Source organism: Phocoena sinus, chromosome 9 (assembly GCF_008692025.1).
Source record: "Phocoena sinus isolate mPhoSin1 chromosome 9, mPhoSin1.pri, whole genome shotgun sequence".
Classification (NCBI taxonomy): domain Eukaryota; kingdom Metazoa; phylum Chordata; class Mammalia; order Artiodactyla; family Phocoenidae; genus Phocoena; species Phocoena sinus.
The window spans coordinates 56,321,885-56,337,635 of record NC_045771.1 but is presented as its reverse complement, the minus strand read 5'-3'; the positions used below and the strand labels follow the sequence as shown (position 1 = coordinate 56,337,635).

Genomic DNA, 15,751 nt, shown 5'->3' with positions numbered 1-15,751 from the left:
GAATATTAAATGAAGAGCTGCTAAACTTTAACACTTTGCAGTTTATGTACACTACGCTTCTTGGCCAGCTTAGACTTTAGTGAAACTCTTATCATCTACATCCCAACTGAATGAAGTGTATGCCTGTTCACCTTGCAGGATGTGTTGCTATTCAGCTACTCTGTCAGTCCTTAGCAGGATGGTTTTCCTTGCTACGTATAGGAAGCTTCTCTTTTAGTGAGTCAGAACAGGGGATCTATTGGTTGATTGTCCACAGAATGATTTACATTATTACCAGAATTACCAGTTTTTATTAGTGCCCATAATAAAATTGACTTTTTACATTTCAGTTCCTCTTAATACTGCCTTTAAAATGTTTTTTTCTAATTCTCAAGGTAATATATAAGATTTTAAAAGGCCCATTATTTTTATCTTTACTGACTTAAAAAAAATGATTAGGAAAACGAGTGGTACTAATGAAGAAATTTCCTCTGGATGGAGAGAAGATGGGCAGAGAAGCGGCATTATTTATTGTTCCATCAGTTGTCAAAGGTAAAGTCTAAGTTTCACCTTATGAATCTTTGTATGCCTTAGGTGCTAAGCTAAAGTCTGTTGAGGAACTTAGGAATTTGGATTCATAGTTACTATTGTAATACTATTATAGAATACATGTTTTTAAGATAATGGAAGATGGAGAAATTTGTTACTTAAAAAGATGGTTTGATTTCAAAGTAATATTCAGGCTTCCAGACTGATCAGTAATATTTTCGTTTCTGTTTTTAAAAGTAGAACAAAGAAGTGAGGAAGGAAGCCATAATCGAAACAAAAAGTTTTTAGCTTATAATGAGGGATTTTTCAGACTGTGCTATATAGGTAGAATAGAAATAAAAATTTATGTATTTTGGAAAATTAACAGATTATGATCAGAACCTATCTTATATTTGGGAAAAGAAAGTATCAGTAATAGTTCTAAAATACTCTTCCCAACAGTAGTGGTAATATTTAAAGAACTTAGATCTAATATGAAAATTTAATTTGAGCTTTGACAAGGAATTTATCTTATTATCCTGGAATAATAGAAAAAATATTGAGCTTCAGTGCAGACCATGCAGCCCACTAATTTTGTGTTCTGGGCAAATCACCTCTTTAAGCCTCACCTCTTTATTTGTAAGATAGGTATCTGCTCCTACTTGGTTCATTGTGCTGGAAGAATTCAGTGAGGTATTAGATGTAAAAATCACTTTGGAACCTGTAGAGTACTGGCCTCATGTAAGGCCGTAATAATACTAATGATATATTAATGACCCACTGTGGACATCTCATCAGACTGCTGCTACACAGTACTTACACGAATTTTATTAGCCAGCTCTACCATTACAGAATTTTTTTTTCCCCCAGCCATACTTAGGTTAAACAGATCAGTATGTTAAATGGTGCTGGAAACCTTATTATGAATCAGAATTTTACAACATTGTTGAGGAAGAAAAAGGGGAAACAATTTCTGTAGTCCTCCATGATTCTAAATCCTGCATTCACCCAAATGGATAAGGTCACAGAGCTGGCCAGCACTTGAATCCAAGTCTACTAATTTAAAATCTAGAACAATTTATGTTATACTTAACATTTTTTTTAACATACTGTGTACTTTTAAATAAAAATCATGCAGTCGTAAACCTTTTATATGATGGCATAATTCTTCATTTTTCTTTTTCAGATAATACTAAATACACGTATACTCCAGGATGCCCAATTTTTTACTGCTTACAAGATATTATGCGAGTCTGTAGTGAATCCAGCACTCACTTTGCTGCACTTACAGCAAGAATGTTAATAGCCTTGGATAAGTAAGAACTGCCATTAAAAATATTTTTTAATAAATCAAATACATGTTCATATTAGATATTAGCTCTGAGAGATAGAAATTCTTTTGGAAGACAATAATAAAATTAATAATATATATATTAAGAAATGGTAAGTTTTTGAAGTATAATATAAAAATTTTAAACCCCAAAGACAAGATTGTCCTGATTTGCTTGTAACATGTTAAGTTTATTCTTAGAAAATGACAAAGATTGCCCTGGCCTAAGAATTAAGATTCCTTTGTTATAAAACTAGATTTAGTATTGATTTACCCTTATCAGTGAACAAGTCGTTTCACCTGTCATGCCTTTTTTCTTTCTGTAACAGCAGGTCTAATGTCACCTACATCTCAGTGGTTTAAATTTTTAAAGGGCTTTGTGTTTTTTGAAAAGGATTTTAATTATTATTATGTTACATGCATTAAAAAAAATAGTTTGCTATGTCCAATAGCAGAACTTTTATTTACAGTAAATGAAGTACTTAACACTAATTAAAATTATAAAAATCCCGGGACTTCCCTGGTGGCACAGTGGTTAAGAATCCTCCTGCCAATGCAGGGGTGTGAGCCCTGGTCCGGGAAGATTCCACAAGCTGCAGAGCAACTAAGCCCGTGCACCACAACTACTGAGCCTGAGCTCTAGAGCCCGCGAGCCACATCTACTGAGCCTGTGTGCCACAACTGCTGAAGCCTATGCACCTAGAGCCCGTGCTCTGTAACAAGAGAAGCCACTGCAATGAGAAGCCTGTGCACATCACTGAAGAGTAGCCCCCACTCGCCGCAACTAGAGAAAGCCTGCGCGCAGCAACGAAGACCCAGCAGAGCTAAAAATAAATAAATTTATTTTTAAAAAAAATTATAAAAATCTGAATGTAGTATTAGAAAGAATCACACATCAGAGTTGGATAGTAGTTTAGTTTTTTCATCTTCACTTTTTAACAAATACATCTACTACCTCTTCTTTTTATTTTGCCAGGTGGTTAGATGAACGTCATGCACAATCTCACTTTATTCCGGCTTTATTCCGACCTTCTCCTCTTGAGCGGATAAAAACTAATGTTATAAACCCTGCATATGCTACTGAATCAGGTCAGACAGAAAACTCACTACATATGGGCTATAGTGCACTAGAAATAAAGAGTAAAATGTTAGCCCTAGAGAAAGCAGATACCTGTATTTACAACCCTTTGTTTGGATCAGATCTTCAATATACAAACCGGGTAAGAGTTGAATGAATTTTGGCTTTGATTTCAAAAGACATGTCATTTCAAATGTAATTTTTTTTCCTGAGATAAATGCATCTATTACTAATTGTAAACATTAAGATGACATCCGTACTTAGCTCTATTTTTATACATCAAAGTCAGGTATCTAAAGCTCAGTATCTAAAGCTGTTTTTGTTTTTGTTTTGTTTTGTTTTCCCTTTCTAGGTAGATAAAGTGGTAATAAATCCATACTTTGGTCTAGGAGCTCCAGACTACTCAAAAATCCAAATTCCCAAACAGGAAAAATGGCAGAGAAGCATGAGCAGTGTCACAGAAGACAAGTATTGTTCTGGTTTTCCTTCACATTGCTTTTTAAACACCTAATTCTAATGTTAAAATACTGTTTAAAATGATATATGCAATTAGTATGCAATGTAATCATTACATAAATGATTTAGTTTACAGCTGCTCAGTGAAACATAGCTTTCATAGATATGTCACATTTGTTTCAAAACAATATGCATTTCAACAGTGCCTGTTTTTTTTTTCTTCTTTTCTTTTAATGATTAGGGAACGACAGTGGGTAGATGATTTTCCTCTCCATCGAAGTGCCTGTGAAGGAGATTCGGAATTATTAAGCCGACTTCTCAATGAAAGATTTTCAGTCAACCAATTAGATAGTGACCACTGGGCACCCATTCATTATGCATGCTGGTAAATAGATTATTCTTTTGTTTTTAGAAAGAATGAATCCTTAGTTTGTAAATGTTAGTGCTTCTTTTCAAAGCTGTTCTCATTCCAGCCACTTTTTCCTCTACCATGTTTGCCTTATGAGCTTTCTCTGTAGTAATCTTTGATTACTGTGTATGTGCCACACCATTCAGATTTACAAGGTCTGCCCCACAGGAAAAGTATCATTAATGTTTTCAGGCATCCTGAGGTCATGCAGTAGGATAGCTAATGACTAGCAAGTGCCATTGCACAGCACACCGTCCCTTATTCACCCTTGCAATTTCTATTGTTTTGTACTGGAGTTGTGTTATGTTTGTTTATCCTTATTATATTTTATTTTATTATTGTTATTATTTATTTCTTATTTTTGGCTGCGTTGGGTCTTCGTTGCTGCGTGCAGGCTTTTCTCTGGTTGCAGTGAGTGGGGTCTACTCTTAGATGCAGTGCACAGGCTTCTCATTGCAGTGGCTTCTCTTGTTGCAGAGCACGGGCTCTAGGCACGTGGGCTTCAGTAGTTGTGGCATATGGGCTCAGTAGTTGTGGCTTGCAGGCTCTAGAGCTCAGGCTCAGTAGTTGTGGCACATGGGCTTAGTTTCTCTGTGGCATGTGGGATCTTTCCAGATCAGGGCTTAAACCTGTGTCCCCTGCATTGGCAGGCGGATTCTTAACCACTGTGCCACCAGAGAAGCCGTATCCTTATAAAATTTACATGTGTTAGCTACTTATGATTTGACCTTGCATCATGTTAGAAAAGTATTCTTTTAGTTCTTTGGAAAGCTGTGGTATCAGGAAACACCAAAAGTTTTCATTAGAATTAAAGCCTTCCTTTTTTTTTTTTTTTTTTTTTTTTTAATGAGAGGGATTAGCTCACAGGATTGGAGTTAGCTCTTTCCACTAGTTGCCCAGTGTAGTTCTTGCTCTGATACTCTTCTCACATAATAATAACTCTTCCCCTCAGCCTGGGTTACATTCTTAAATTTATGTTCGTAGCAGTAGTTAACTATTTGCTGTAGCCTGTCCTCTAGAAAGGATGTAATTAAGTTATTTACCATTATTTCTTATGGGAAAGTTGCTTTTGACTTACTGTTTAAAGTGAACTTCTTTGGCTAGTTTAAGAAGTGCCTGCACTATTTACGGCCTGTTAGAGTCCACAACTTTTTAGCTGCATGACGTTGAGCAAGTGACTTTACTTCAGAGGTCCCCAACCCCCAGGCTGTGGACCGGTACTTGTCCGCGGCCTGTTAGCGCCCCCCCCCCCCACCCCGGGCCGCACAGCAGGAAGTGAGCTGCAGGCGAGCAAGCGAAGCTTCATCTGCCGCTCCCTGTCACTCGCGTTACCTACCGCCTGAACCATCCCCCATCTATGGAAAAATTGTCTCCCACGAAACCAGTCCCTGGTGCCAGAAAGGTTACTGCTGCTTTACTTTACCTCTCTGCATCTTAGTTTATTATCTATATGTAAAATACATTAATTAGATCATTTTCAACTCAAACTCTTTTTATTTCACTGTGATCAAATAGCTTATTGATCAATATTTCTGATCTAGTAGCTAAATATAGTTGCTTTTAATATATATCTTTTCTCCATTAAAAATATGCTGTTTCCTTCAAAATATGCTCCTTTATTAAATAAATATGCTCTTAATTTTTATTCTGTTTCCTTAAAAATATAATCTTTTATTCTATAAATGTATTCTTAATTGTTTTACCATTACAGGGAATTTTTATACTCAGGTTTGGAAAGAGTTACCCTAAATCTTCTTTCACTGAACTTACAGTTGTTTCTTCAGATTACTGGTAGATACTGGTAGCAGCAGCAGTACCAGAAGAAATCACATGCTTTTTGTTGAGCTAAACAAAAAGAGGTAGAGAATATAGTTCAAACTCCAAGAAAGTACACTGTGGAATTGAAAAAGACAGAGGCAGTAAAGTTTAGCTTAGGAATCCCAAATTTATATTTGCCTATATTGTTGCCCTTTTTGCGGCAGGGCCTTTTTTTCTTCTCTATTAAAAGAATGGTAATATTTTCAACTGCCTATTACATAAAAACAGAAGTATGGTATAGTATTTAATGTGCTTTGGAATGTACCTACGTTTCAGACCCAACTGAAACTTTTAGTTCCTAAAAGTATGGCCTTTAGCAAATTACTTAATGTCTCTAAGGATCTGTTACTTTATCTAAAAGATGAGCTTAATTTTAGTGCCTCTCCTCAGATTAGAGGAGAAAATGCAAATAAATGCTTTGAAGGGTACCTGGCAGTAATAAGCACTCAAAAAATGTTGTCTGTTATTAAAGTGTTATAAAAATTTAAAGATTTTGATGTCTGAATCTAAAATTCATTACCTGTTGTATTTTTATTTGTAAAGTCGTATTACTGCAATACATCAAGGAAGAGTTTTATCCTTCAATAAAACTAGTTTCTGTTAGCTGGAAATAATAACCAAGTTTAATACACCACTAGTAGTATAGGTCACCTTGCAATACTTTTTATTTTTGGCTGCATTGGGTCTTGGTTGCTGTGCGCGGGCTTTCTCTAGTTGTGGTGAGCGAGGGCTACTCTTCATTGTGGTGTGCAGACTTCTCATTGCGGTGGCTTCTCTTGTTGTGGAGCATGGGCTCTAGGCGCGCGGACTTCAGTAGTTGTAGCGTGTGAGCTCAGTAGTTTTGGCTCGCGGGCTCTAGAGTGCAGGCTCAGTAGTTGTGGCGCACGGGCTCAGTTGCTCCACAGCATGTGGGATCCTCCCGGACCAGGGCTCGAACCCGTGTCCCCTGCATTGGCAGGCAGATTCCTAACCACTGCGCCACCAGGAAAGTCCTGCAATACTTTTAATAAGATAGATAATTTGATTCATGTGAATTTGAATGAAGACTGATTTAACTGTTTAGTAAAGAACATAAATTACCTTATCTTGGAAATGTACTCTTATTCACTAACTGGTACAAGGATTGAGAAGGGGAATACTGGGCTATCTCATCAAGAGACTGGGATTTGGGGCCTATCTTTATAAGCTTAGACAAGATGTTTTACCCATCTTTTTCTGTTTTCTCATCTTTAAAATGAGGGGTTTTATTAGATCAGTGGTTCTCAAACTTTTGTGTTAGGGTTCCTTGTCATTCTTCAAAATTACAGGATCCCAAATAGCTTTGGTTTATGTGAAGTATATCTAGTGTTACTATATTAGAAGTTTAAACTGAAAAATATTTTAAGGATTTCTTAATTCATTTAAAAATAACAGTAAACATATATTAACATAAATAACAGTTTTATGAAATATGCCCTTATTTTCCAAAAACAAAAAAATTAATGAGAAAAGTAGCATTATTTTACATTTTTGCATCTTTTTACTGTCTAGCCTTGTAGAAGATAGTTGGATTCTCACATCTGATTCTGCCTTTAATTTGCTGCAATTTTCATGTCAGGTAGCTTGTAGAAAACGCCATCGTACACTTATGAGAAAATGATAATGAAAAGGGCAGATGACATCTTAGTATTATTATGAAAATATGTTTGACCAAGAGGACACCCTGAAAAGATTTCAGAGATCAAAGAGTTTCCTGGATCGCTCTTTGAGGACCACTTAATTAAATCACTCCTAGGATTACTCCAAGCTTCAAAAATTCTCATACTGATGACATGTGCCTAAAAATTTTCTTTACTAGAATCACCATTTTCCAAAACTATTTAAGTTGACTTTCTCCCCTTATGGGTAACTTGTCAGCCACTCAGTAAAAGTCTCACTGACATCTCATATTTTCTCACCTCTTTCAAATCAGTATCTTCTCTCTCTGATAGTACCTTCAGGCTTCATATCATTGCTAAAGAGTACTTTAGAACTATGATGATTTGGCTCCCTACAGATTATTCCATCTGATTTCATTTGGGCCTTCACTGTAGCCAGTTGTGTGTTGTCTTTGTCTCATTCATCTTGGCAGCCTTTTGGTCCCCTATAAACTATTCTAAATCTTTCTACTCTTAAGCACTTAAACTTCCACTACCTTTTTTCTCTACTCTCATCAGATAGTTTTACCCCCTATTTTCAAAGACAGTTGACGCCATCAGAAATGTCCTTCTTCTCCACCCCAGTCAATTTTTTTGTTCCCATCTCTCTCTCTCCTGTATCATAGAGTTTGCATGAAAAATCCTTCTTGTTCCCCATTAAATTCACTTCCTACTTTTCTGCACTTTCTTTCCTCTTGTCTTCAAACATACATGGTTCTTCTCCCTCCTTGAAAAAGAACCTTAATTTGAACCTGCTGCCTCTTCTGGCCACTATCCTGTTTATTCCCTTCCTTTCATAGCCAGACTTCAATGGTAAGGGGGCCACACACACTGCTTTCTCTTTTTCACTCTTCATGAACCTTCTTAACCTTTTCTGAGTTTTTAATCTCTTTCCCTGCTCTGCTGCATTAAATGCTGTTGACCACCCCTTTGTTCAAGGAACAAATTGCAGTTGAAAGGACAGCTATAATGGAGCTATAGTAAAGGTCAGTACAAATGCAAGATATAACTGATACCATTATTATTATTATTGAAATACGGGTCTCCATTCTGTGACCCAAGCATGTGTTTATAGTATGGAAACAGCTATACCACGATTCAGAAAACTGGATTCTAACTGGCTGGTAACCATGAGACCTTGGGCAAGTTACTTAACTGGTACAAGCTTCATTTTTTTCATCTGTGCACTAGAAATATCTCTGCCTGCATCGTAATTTGCTGTGAAGATTATATTAAGTAATTATATAAGGAAGTACCTTGAAAACTTTAAAGAATCATACAGAATAGGTTTATATTAATTATTTTTATTATTACTTCTTGAATTGCTCCCCTAGTATCTTTTCCTATCCTGAAAGTGTTTTTCAAGATGCATTTCATTGTTCTAAAATGTTCATCTTTCTCAAAATTCTCTCAGAAAGATTTCATCCATTCCTCCCAGCCTTAACAGTAATTCCTCTCAGTTGGATGAATTTGCATATTCTTAGATATCTCAAGCCTTTGCCTTCCTCCTGAGTACCAAGTCTGCATTTTCAATTGCCAACTGAACAATTTAGTCACTCTTTTTTTTTTCTTTTTTTTTTATATACATAAGGCAGTTTGGAGAATGCAAAGACATAACCTTCAAGGAGCTTCCAGGCTGATAGAAATGTATATATACATTTTGGTCCCCTATAAAAGTAGATAAAATGAGGTTAAAAACTGAAGTGGTAAAATGTAGTGGGAATATAGAGGAGGTAGATTTTAAACTGTTTCAGAGAAATAATAGAACTTAACCTAAACAAAGTCAGGAGGGGGAAAAGGACATCTCAAGAATAGCTAAGAACATGAGCAAAATAGTCATGAATAAGAAGGCTAGGATACAATTAAATTAGCAGGTTCAGGGTGTAGGAAAACCATAGGGTATGTGAAGGGGAAGAAAGTTGACAGCAAACCGTATTAGTTCTAAAGATGTGCTATTTTCCCCTCAAATGCACCATATTTAAAAGCAAATTTCCTTTCCCCTTCTACCCATTTATTTCCAAAAAATGAATTACCTTTCCACCATTGCATTAGATTGCGACCTTATATAAGTCTTTATAACCAAATGGTGGACTCACTATGTCTCGCACATTCCTTGTACTCTTTTTCCCACTATCTAGAATATTTACTTCTCTTCAGCATCTCTTCAGCTTCTTCCTATTTAAAATCCAGTTCAAATTATTCTTCTATCAGAACACTTTTCAGAACTGAGACTGAAATCTTATCTTCGTTTTCCGACATTTTTTAAAGCATTAATTATATACTATTATGATTTGACAAATATATATTTTTTGATTGTTCTCCTCAACTGTTGCTTAAATTTTACAGTGTTATGTAACTTATCTCATGTTTTTGTTTTCCTCTCTAATTACATTATAAGCCTTTACCAGAGCAGAGACGGTTCATTGTAACATATCTTTGTGTCTCCCACATTGCCTCATACAGCAGCTATGTGGAGAATTACATCTTTGGGCCTATTTTGTAAATCAAAGGCAGGGCTGAGTAAAAAGCATTAAATTTATGGGTTACTTTCTGCTTCTGAAAAGAATTTTGGCTAAAAATTTTATCTCCCTAATTTATAATTTTTGTATTGTATTTTGTGTGATAGTGATTCTCTGTCATCTACTCTATCTTGTATGTGAGGTTATATTTTCTCCCAGTTGATCAGAAATAGAAACAGTTGAACTGAATCAGAGTAATTCATAAGAAATCCCTAAGCACTGAAAACATTACATCTGTGTCTTCATTGCTTGTTCTCTGCCCTAGAAAAATCTTAGATATTGTCTAAAATTTGGATTTTTCAAACATTTCAGGTGACTTTTTAGGTGTTTTATTTTTTTATAGGTATGGAAAAGTTGAAGCCACTCGCATATTGTTAGAGAAAGGAAAGTGCAATCCAAACCTTTTAAATGGACAACTTAGTTCTCCTCTTCATTTTGCTGCTGGAGGAGGACATGCTGAAATAGTACAGATTCTCCTAAACCATCCAGAAGTTGACAGAGTAAGTTATTTTCCAGGCTTTTTTTTTTTTTTTTTAATGATCAAACAGTGAATAACAATGACACTAAAATGTTAAGTTATACACTTGAGAGGTCAGCTGAAAAATAAAAACAAATTTCACTTACTATATAGAATAAGTAATATTTATGTATACACTTTGCTTTTGTACATGCTTTTTTAGATTATAATAAAATACGTCTCACATAAAATTTACCATTTTAGCCATTTTTAGATGTACATCGGCAATAAGTACATTTACATTGTTTTGGAACCATCACTGCCATGCATCTACAGAATGTTACATAAAATTTAACCTCTTTTCACTTTATAGTGTATTTTCTCAAAAATACCTTTAAGAAGGAAAAGGATATTTTGGAATTTGTATTAACAAGTATTTTGGGGCTTCCCTGGTGGTGCAGTGGTTCAGAATCCACCTGCCAATGCAGGGGACGGGGGTTTGAGCCCTGGTCCGGGAAGATCCCACATGCCGCGGAGCAGCTAAGCCCATTCACCACAACTACTGAACTTGTGCTCTAGAGCCTGCGAGCCACAGCTACTGAGCACACACACCTAGAGCCCGTGCTCTACAACAAGAAAGGCCACCACAGTGGGAAGCCCACACACCACAACGAAGTAGCCCCCACTCGCCCCAGCTAGAGAAAGCCCGTGCACAGCAACAAAGACCCAGCGCAGCCAAAAATAAATAAATAAATAAATAAATTTTTTTTAAAAAAGCTTTAACAAAACCTTTGTTGTTACTATAATCAGAACTTTTTTGGGGGGGGTGGTGCGCGGGCCTCTCAGTGCTGTGGCCTCCCCCACTGCGGAGCACAGGCTCCGGACGCACAGGCTCAGCGGCCATGGCTCACGGGCCCAGCCGCTTCGCGGCATGTGGGATCCTCCCAGACCGGGGCACAAACCCACGTCCCCCGCATCGGCAGGCGGACTCCCAACCACTGCGCCACCAGGGAAGCCCTATAATCAGAACTTTTGAAAAACAATAATCACATTGATTAGTGCTTTGAGTCATCTTTGGCAGTTCATGTTTAAGTATAGCATGCACTAAGTTTGCTTAATACGTACTTAACACTTGACAATAGTTTCGTAATGAAACTGTGATATTTTCCCTTATTTGTACATTTGTAATGCCTTTTATCTTTAACCTTTTCTTTTCCCCCCACATTTCTAGCACATAACAGACCAACAAGGAAGATCTCCTTTAAATATTTGTGAAGAAAACAAACAAAATAATTGGGAAGAAGCTGCAAAATTGTTGAAGGAAGCCATTAACAAACCAGTAAGAATTATCTTCATAAATACTAATTAGAGCCAAGCATTGTATTTAAATTGATAAGTAATTTGAGGATTTGTGTCAAGGGTGGAAGGATATAAATGTATGGATGGCTTCTTTCCTGCTTTTATAAAACCTCATGGTTAGACTTCATAGGTATTAAATTTGTTATCATCCCTAACATTTGGACATTTATTCTTGCATATCAAAATAAAACTGCATAAATAAATCTTTTGATCAGTTAAAATTAATTTCCAGTGTAATCTGTATACTTGGTATGCTGATTACAAATTTTAACCTATTCATTGGAGCATCTCTCTCTACTTAGGCCTTCTAAGTAATATATTTGTAAATATTGGGCTGGCCAAAAAGTTTGTTCGGGTTTTTCCATAACGTATGAAAAACCTGAACGAACTTTCTGGCCAACCCAATAATAATTACACATCATTTGGTAATTTAGTTTCGGCAAGTTGTCATCTATTACAGATTCATCTTCCTCCTCAAGATAATGAATGGGTTAAAATAGGAGATTTCTAAGTCTTTTATTCTGCCAGTTCAACCTGGCCTTTCCCCCTACTTACGTACAAAATAATTAGCAGTGACATTAAAATAGAGAAGAATTAACAATTAGAAAAAACTCAGTTATGCCTGAAAGTTATAGTGATGTTAAAACTGTTACCAGTTTAAAAATTGTTTGGAAACTTGAAAACCAGATAAAAGGATTTATACCAACTGATAAAGGATAAAAGTTTTATACCAACAGGTATAACCCATATGTTTGAGCCTTTCCAGACATTTCTATTAAGTAGGCAATGAGTATTTGTTGAATATTTTTGTAAATTTAACACCATAAAATGCTGAAAGTGATGTGATAAAGAATACATATTCTTTTTTTTTTTTTTTTTGCCGTACGCGGGCCTGTCACTGTTGTGGCCTCTCCCGTTGCGGAGCACAGGCTCTGGACGCGCAGGCTCAGCGGCCGTGGCTCACGGGCCTACCCGCTCCGCGGGCATGTGGGATCTTCCCGGACTGGGGCACGAACCCGTGTCCCCTGCATTGGCAGGCGGACTCTCAACCACTGCGCCACCAGGGAAGCCCAAGAATACATATTCTTTATTTATTCAGTAAATGACCTCTGCCTTTAAGGAAAATTACACACATTCATACACATTTTTGTCAAAACACTATTCCCTGAGTACAGGACAAAAGCAAAGAAATAGATAAGCAGTACAGGCACCTTTATGTTATACTTCGTTGCAATTTGTTTTCTATTTGTATAGTTAAAACACATTTTTAGGGACTTCCCTGGCGGCACAGTGGTTAAGAATCTGCCTGCCAATGCAGGGGGACACGGGTTTGAGCCCTGATCCAGGAAGATCCCACATGCTGTGGAGCAACTAAGCCCATGCGCCACAGCTACTGAGGCTGTGCTCTAGACCCCGCGAGCCACAACTGCTGAAGCCCGTGTACTGCAATGAAGAGTAACCCCCTCTTTCCACAACTAGAGAAAGCCCGTGTGCAGCAACAAAGACCCAACACAGCCAAAAATGAATAAATAGATTTTGTAAAAAACCACATTTTTATTTCTTATATAATTTTTATATCTGAATGTATAAAAGGAATTAAGTACTTTTATCTAAAATGAACTGTCCTGGAAGTTGTTTGGTGGCATCAGTTACTTCCTATAACAATAAAAATGTATTGAGAATATCATTTCTCTCTGGGATTTTCTGAACAGGAGGAAAGAAACTGGCTCATGGTCCATTGTTTCATAACTTTTATCTGCAAAGTCTTCTATCACAGATTCCTCTTAGGACAAATTATTGCTGGTACACATTTCTACATTCTAATTTGTGGCTCACTAAACTCACGAGGTACTTGACTAACACCAGATTTAGTTAACCAAGTCTATATCCCCCATTTGATGTTTACATTGTACATTAATGGCTTTAAAATATCCTTTCAGAAGATTTTGAAGTTGAATATTTTTTAAAAACCCATTTGCCTTAGTTTCTCAAACTTATTTGACCATGGAATATTCAGAGGAAAACATGTTAGAAAATATAAATAATGAAAAAAAAATTTTTTTTAATATCGCTAGAAGGTCCAGTGGTTAGGACTCTGTGCTTCCACTGCAGGGGGGGTGCAGGTTCAATCCCTAGTTGGTGAAGTAAGATCCCGCAAGCCACATGGCAAGGCAAAAATAAATAAATAAAATACTGCCAGAAGATTCTCACTTGAAGTTGTTTTTAAGCAGATGAAGTTGAAATTAAAGCATTTTATTGTATTGGGATGTATAATTTATAACCAGGTTGCATAATTTATTATCATTCTTTGTCCTAGTATGAAAAAGTTCGAATATACAGAATGGATGGATCATACCGTTCTGTAGAACTGAAGCATGGAAATAATACCTCAGTGCAGCAGATAATGGAAGGAATGCGTCTCTCTCAAGAAACACAGCAATATTTCACTATTTGGATCTGTTCAGAAAATCTCAGTAAGAAATTTGTTATTCTGTTGTATAAACCTGATTATTCCTTTTTGAGAGGGTTGGTAAACTTAAGTATAGCATCAATTATTATTGACTTTTAAATTTTCAAATGAGACAGTGTTCTTCTCTTTCATACAGATTGTTTATGTTCAGACTGCTGAAACACATAAGCCTCTGCTTCCTCCTGGCCCCTCTTTGTTCATACAATGGGGTTTTTTTTTTTTTTTTTTTTTTTGCGGTTCGCGGGCCTCTCACTGTTGTGGCCTCTCCCGCTGCAGAGCACAGGCTCCGGACGCGCAGGCTCAGCGGCCATGGCTCACGGGCCCGGCCGCTCCGCAGCATGTGGGATCCTCCCGGACCGGGGCACGAACCCGCGTCCCCTGCATCGGCAGGCGTACTCTCAACCACTGTGCCACCAGGGAAGCCCGCGTACAATGTTTGAAATGATAAAAACCAAAACATTTTTCTTTGGCAGTGAATTTGATTTGAATGCTGTTAAACGTAGTGCTCATCCAACTTGCCTTTATTTTCAGTGCTCACCTCATCTCAGAATAATACAGATTTTCTTTTTCTGTATATTGGTTTTCTATCAGATCTTTGTTATTTAAACTCGACCCAATGTCATTATAGATTTATCTCTCAAACAAAGTATTGCAGATACATAAGGGATTTCATTGAGGTGGTTGTGATTGGTTATCTAGTGATTTAATTGTATTTTTTTAAACACCAAATTCTACTGATTTTCTCATTAAATAGGCTATCATGGAATTAAGGATCTTAAATATATTTGATAAATTTTATTCATTTTCAGATTTAGTTTCATAATTCTTATATTCTTAATAAACAATTAACTTCAAATTGGGTAGTAATGTTGATTAAAGTCAATATTGATTTAAATTTAGACCTATAATTTGTGTGTGTTCAGTACTTAGGTACAGAGAGTTTGATAAAAAGTTTCTATGTGTTGATATAATTGGTTCATTTTTACATTATCATTTATAAAAGGAAAGATGTTTTTCAGGCCTTCAACTCAAGCCTTATCATAAACCATTGCAACATGTTCGTGACTGGCCAGAAATACTTGCTGAATTGACTAATTTGGATCCCCAAAGGGAGACACCACAGCTTTTCCTAAGAAGAGATGTGAGACTTCCTTTGGAAGTTGAGAAAAAGGTTTGCTCAGAAATCTTTTTTACAGTCATTTAAATGTTCAGAATCTACTGAGTTCCTGTTTTAAGCACTAGAGGCAAAAATTGTACTCTTCCTTTACAGGAGGTTTTATTTCTGTTTTTCTGTTCAATCCTTACATCCCTGTTTTAAGTGGTAGAGTTTGAGTCAATCTACTTACAAAGCCCCTGGTTGGTTTTTCCATTTCCCCACCTCCATTGTCTTAGAATACAAAAGAAACAGAGAATCCATCCTAAAGAGAATTACCAGCCAGATGGGAGAAAGATTTTAGAGTAGAAAAAAATTTTAGAGTAGTTAGAAAGGGAGTACAGTGTCAGATAAACTTAATAAAGGGCTAATCAGTTGCATAAGTTTCAAAGGAGCAAAGAGATGCATTGGTGTAAGGGGAGAACAGAAAAAACATTCTGGATAGAGAAGATTATATTTACAAAGGGGACATTAAAAAGTTATTCTCAACAGTCGGTAAATAGCTGTTTTTGACTCAAC

General features: G+C 36.5%; 1 protein-coding gene across 8 annotated transcripts in view; it reads left to right on the top strand.

Annotated features, from left to right (window-relative positions):
- The window catches only part of KRIT1 (KRIT1 ankyrin repeat containing), a 37,041-nt gene that overhangs the window by 8,900 nt on the left and 12,390 nt on the right, over nucleotides 1-15,751 (top strand). For 7 of the 8 annotated variants that reach the window (XM_032642440.1, XM_032642442.1, XM_032642444.1 and 4 more), the window contains 9 exons: nucleotides 439-531; nucleotides 1,694-1,823; nucleotides 2,814-3,057; nucleotides 3,268-3,383; nucleotides 3,613-3,756; nucleotides 10,137-10,293; nucleotides 11,482-11,589; nucleotides 13,927-14,083; nucleotides 15,099-15,250. In XM_032642440.1, the coding sequence (XP_032498331.1) occupies nucleotides 439-531; nucleotides 1,694-1,823; nucleotides 2,814-3,057; nucleotides 3,268-3,383; nucleotides 3,613-3,756; nucleotides 10,137-10,293; nucleotides 11,482-11,589; nucleotides 13,927-14,083; nucleotides 15,099-15,250 (1,301 nt within the window). Of the gene's footprint in view, nucleotides 1-438; nucleotides 532-1,693; nucleotides 1,824-2,813; nucleotides 3,058-3,267; nucleotides 3,384-3,612; nucleotides 3,757-10,136; nucleotides 10,294-11,481; nucleotides 11,590-13,926; nucleotides 14,084-15,098; nucleotides 15,251-15,751 lie in introns of those variants that run through there. The other variant, XM_032642447.1, reaches the window with a different exon arrangement.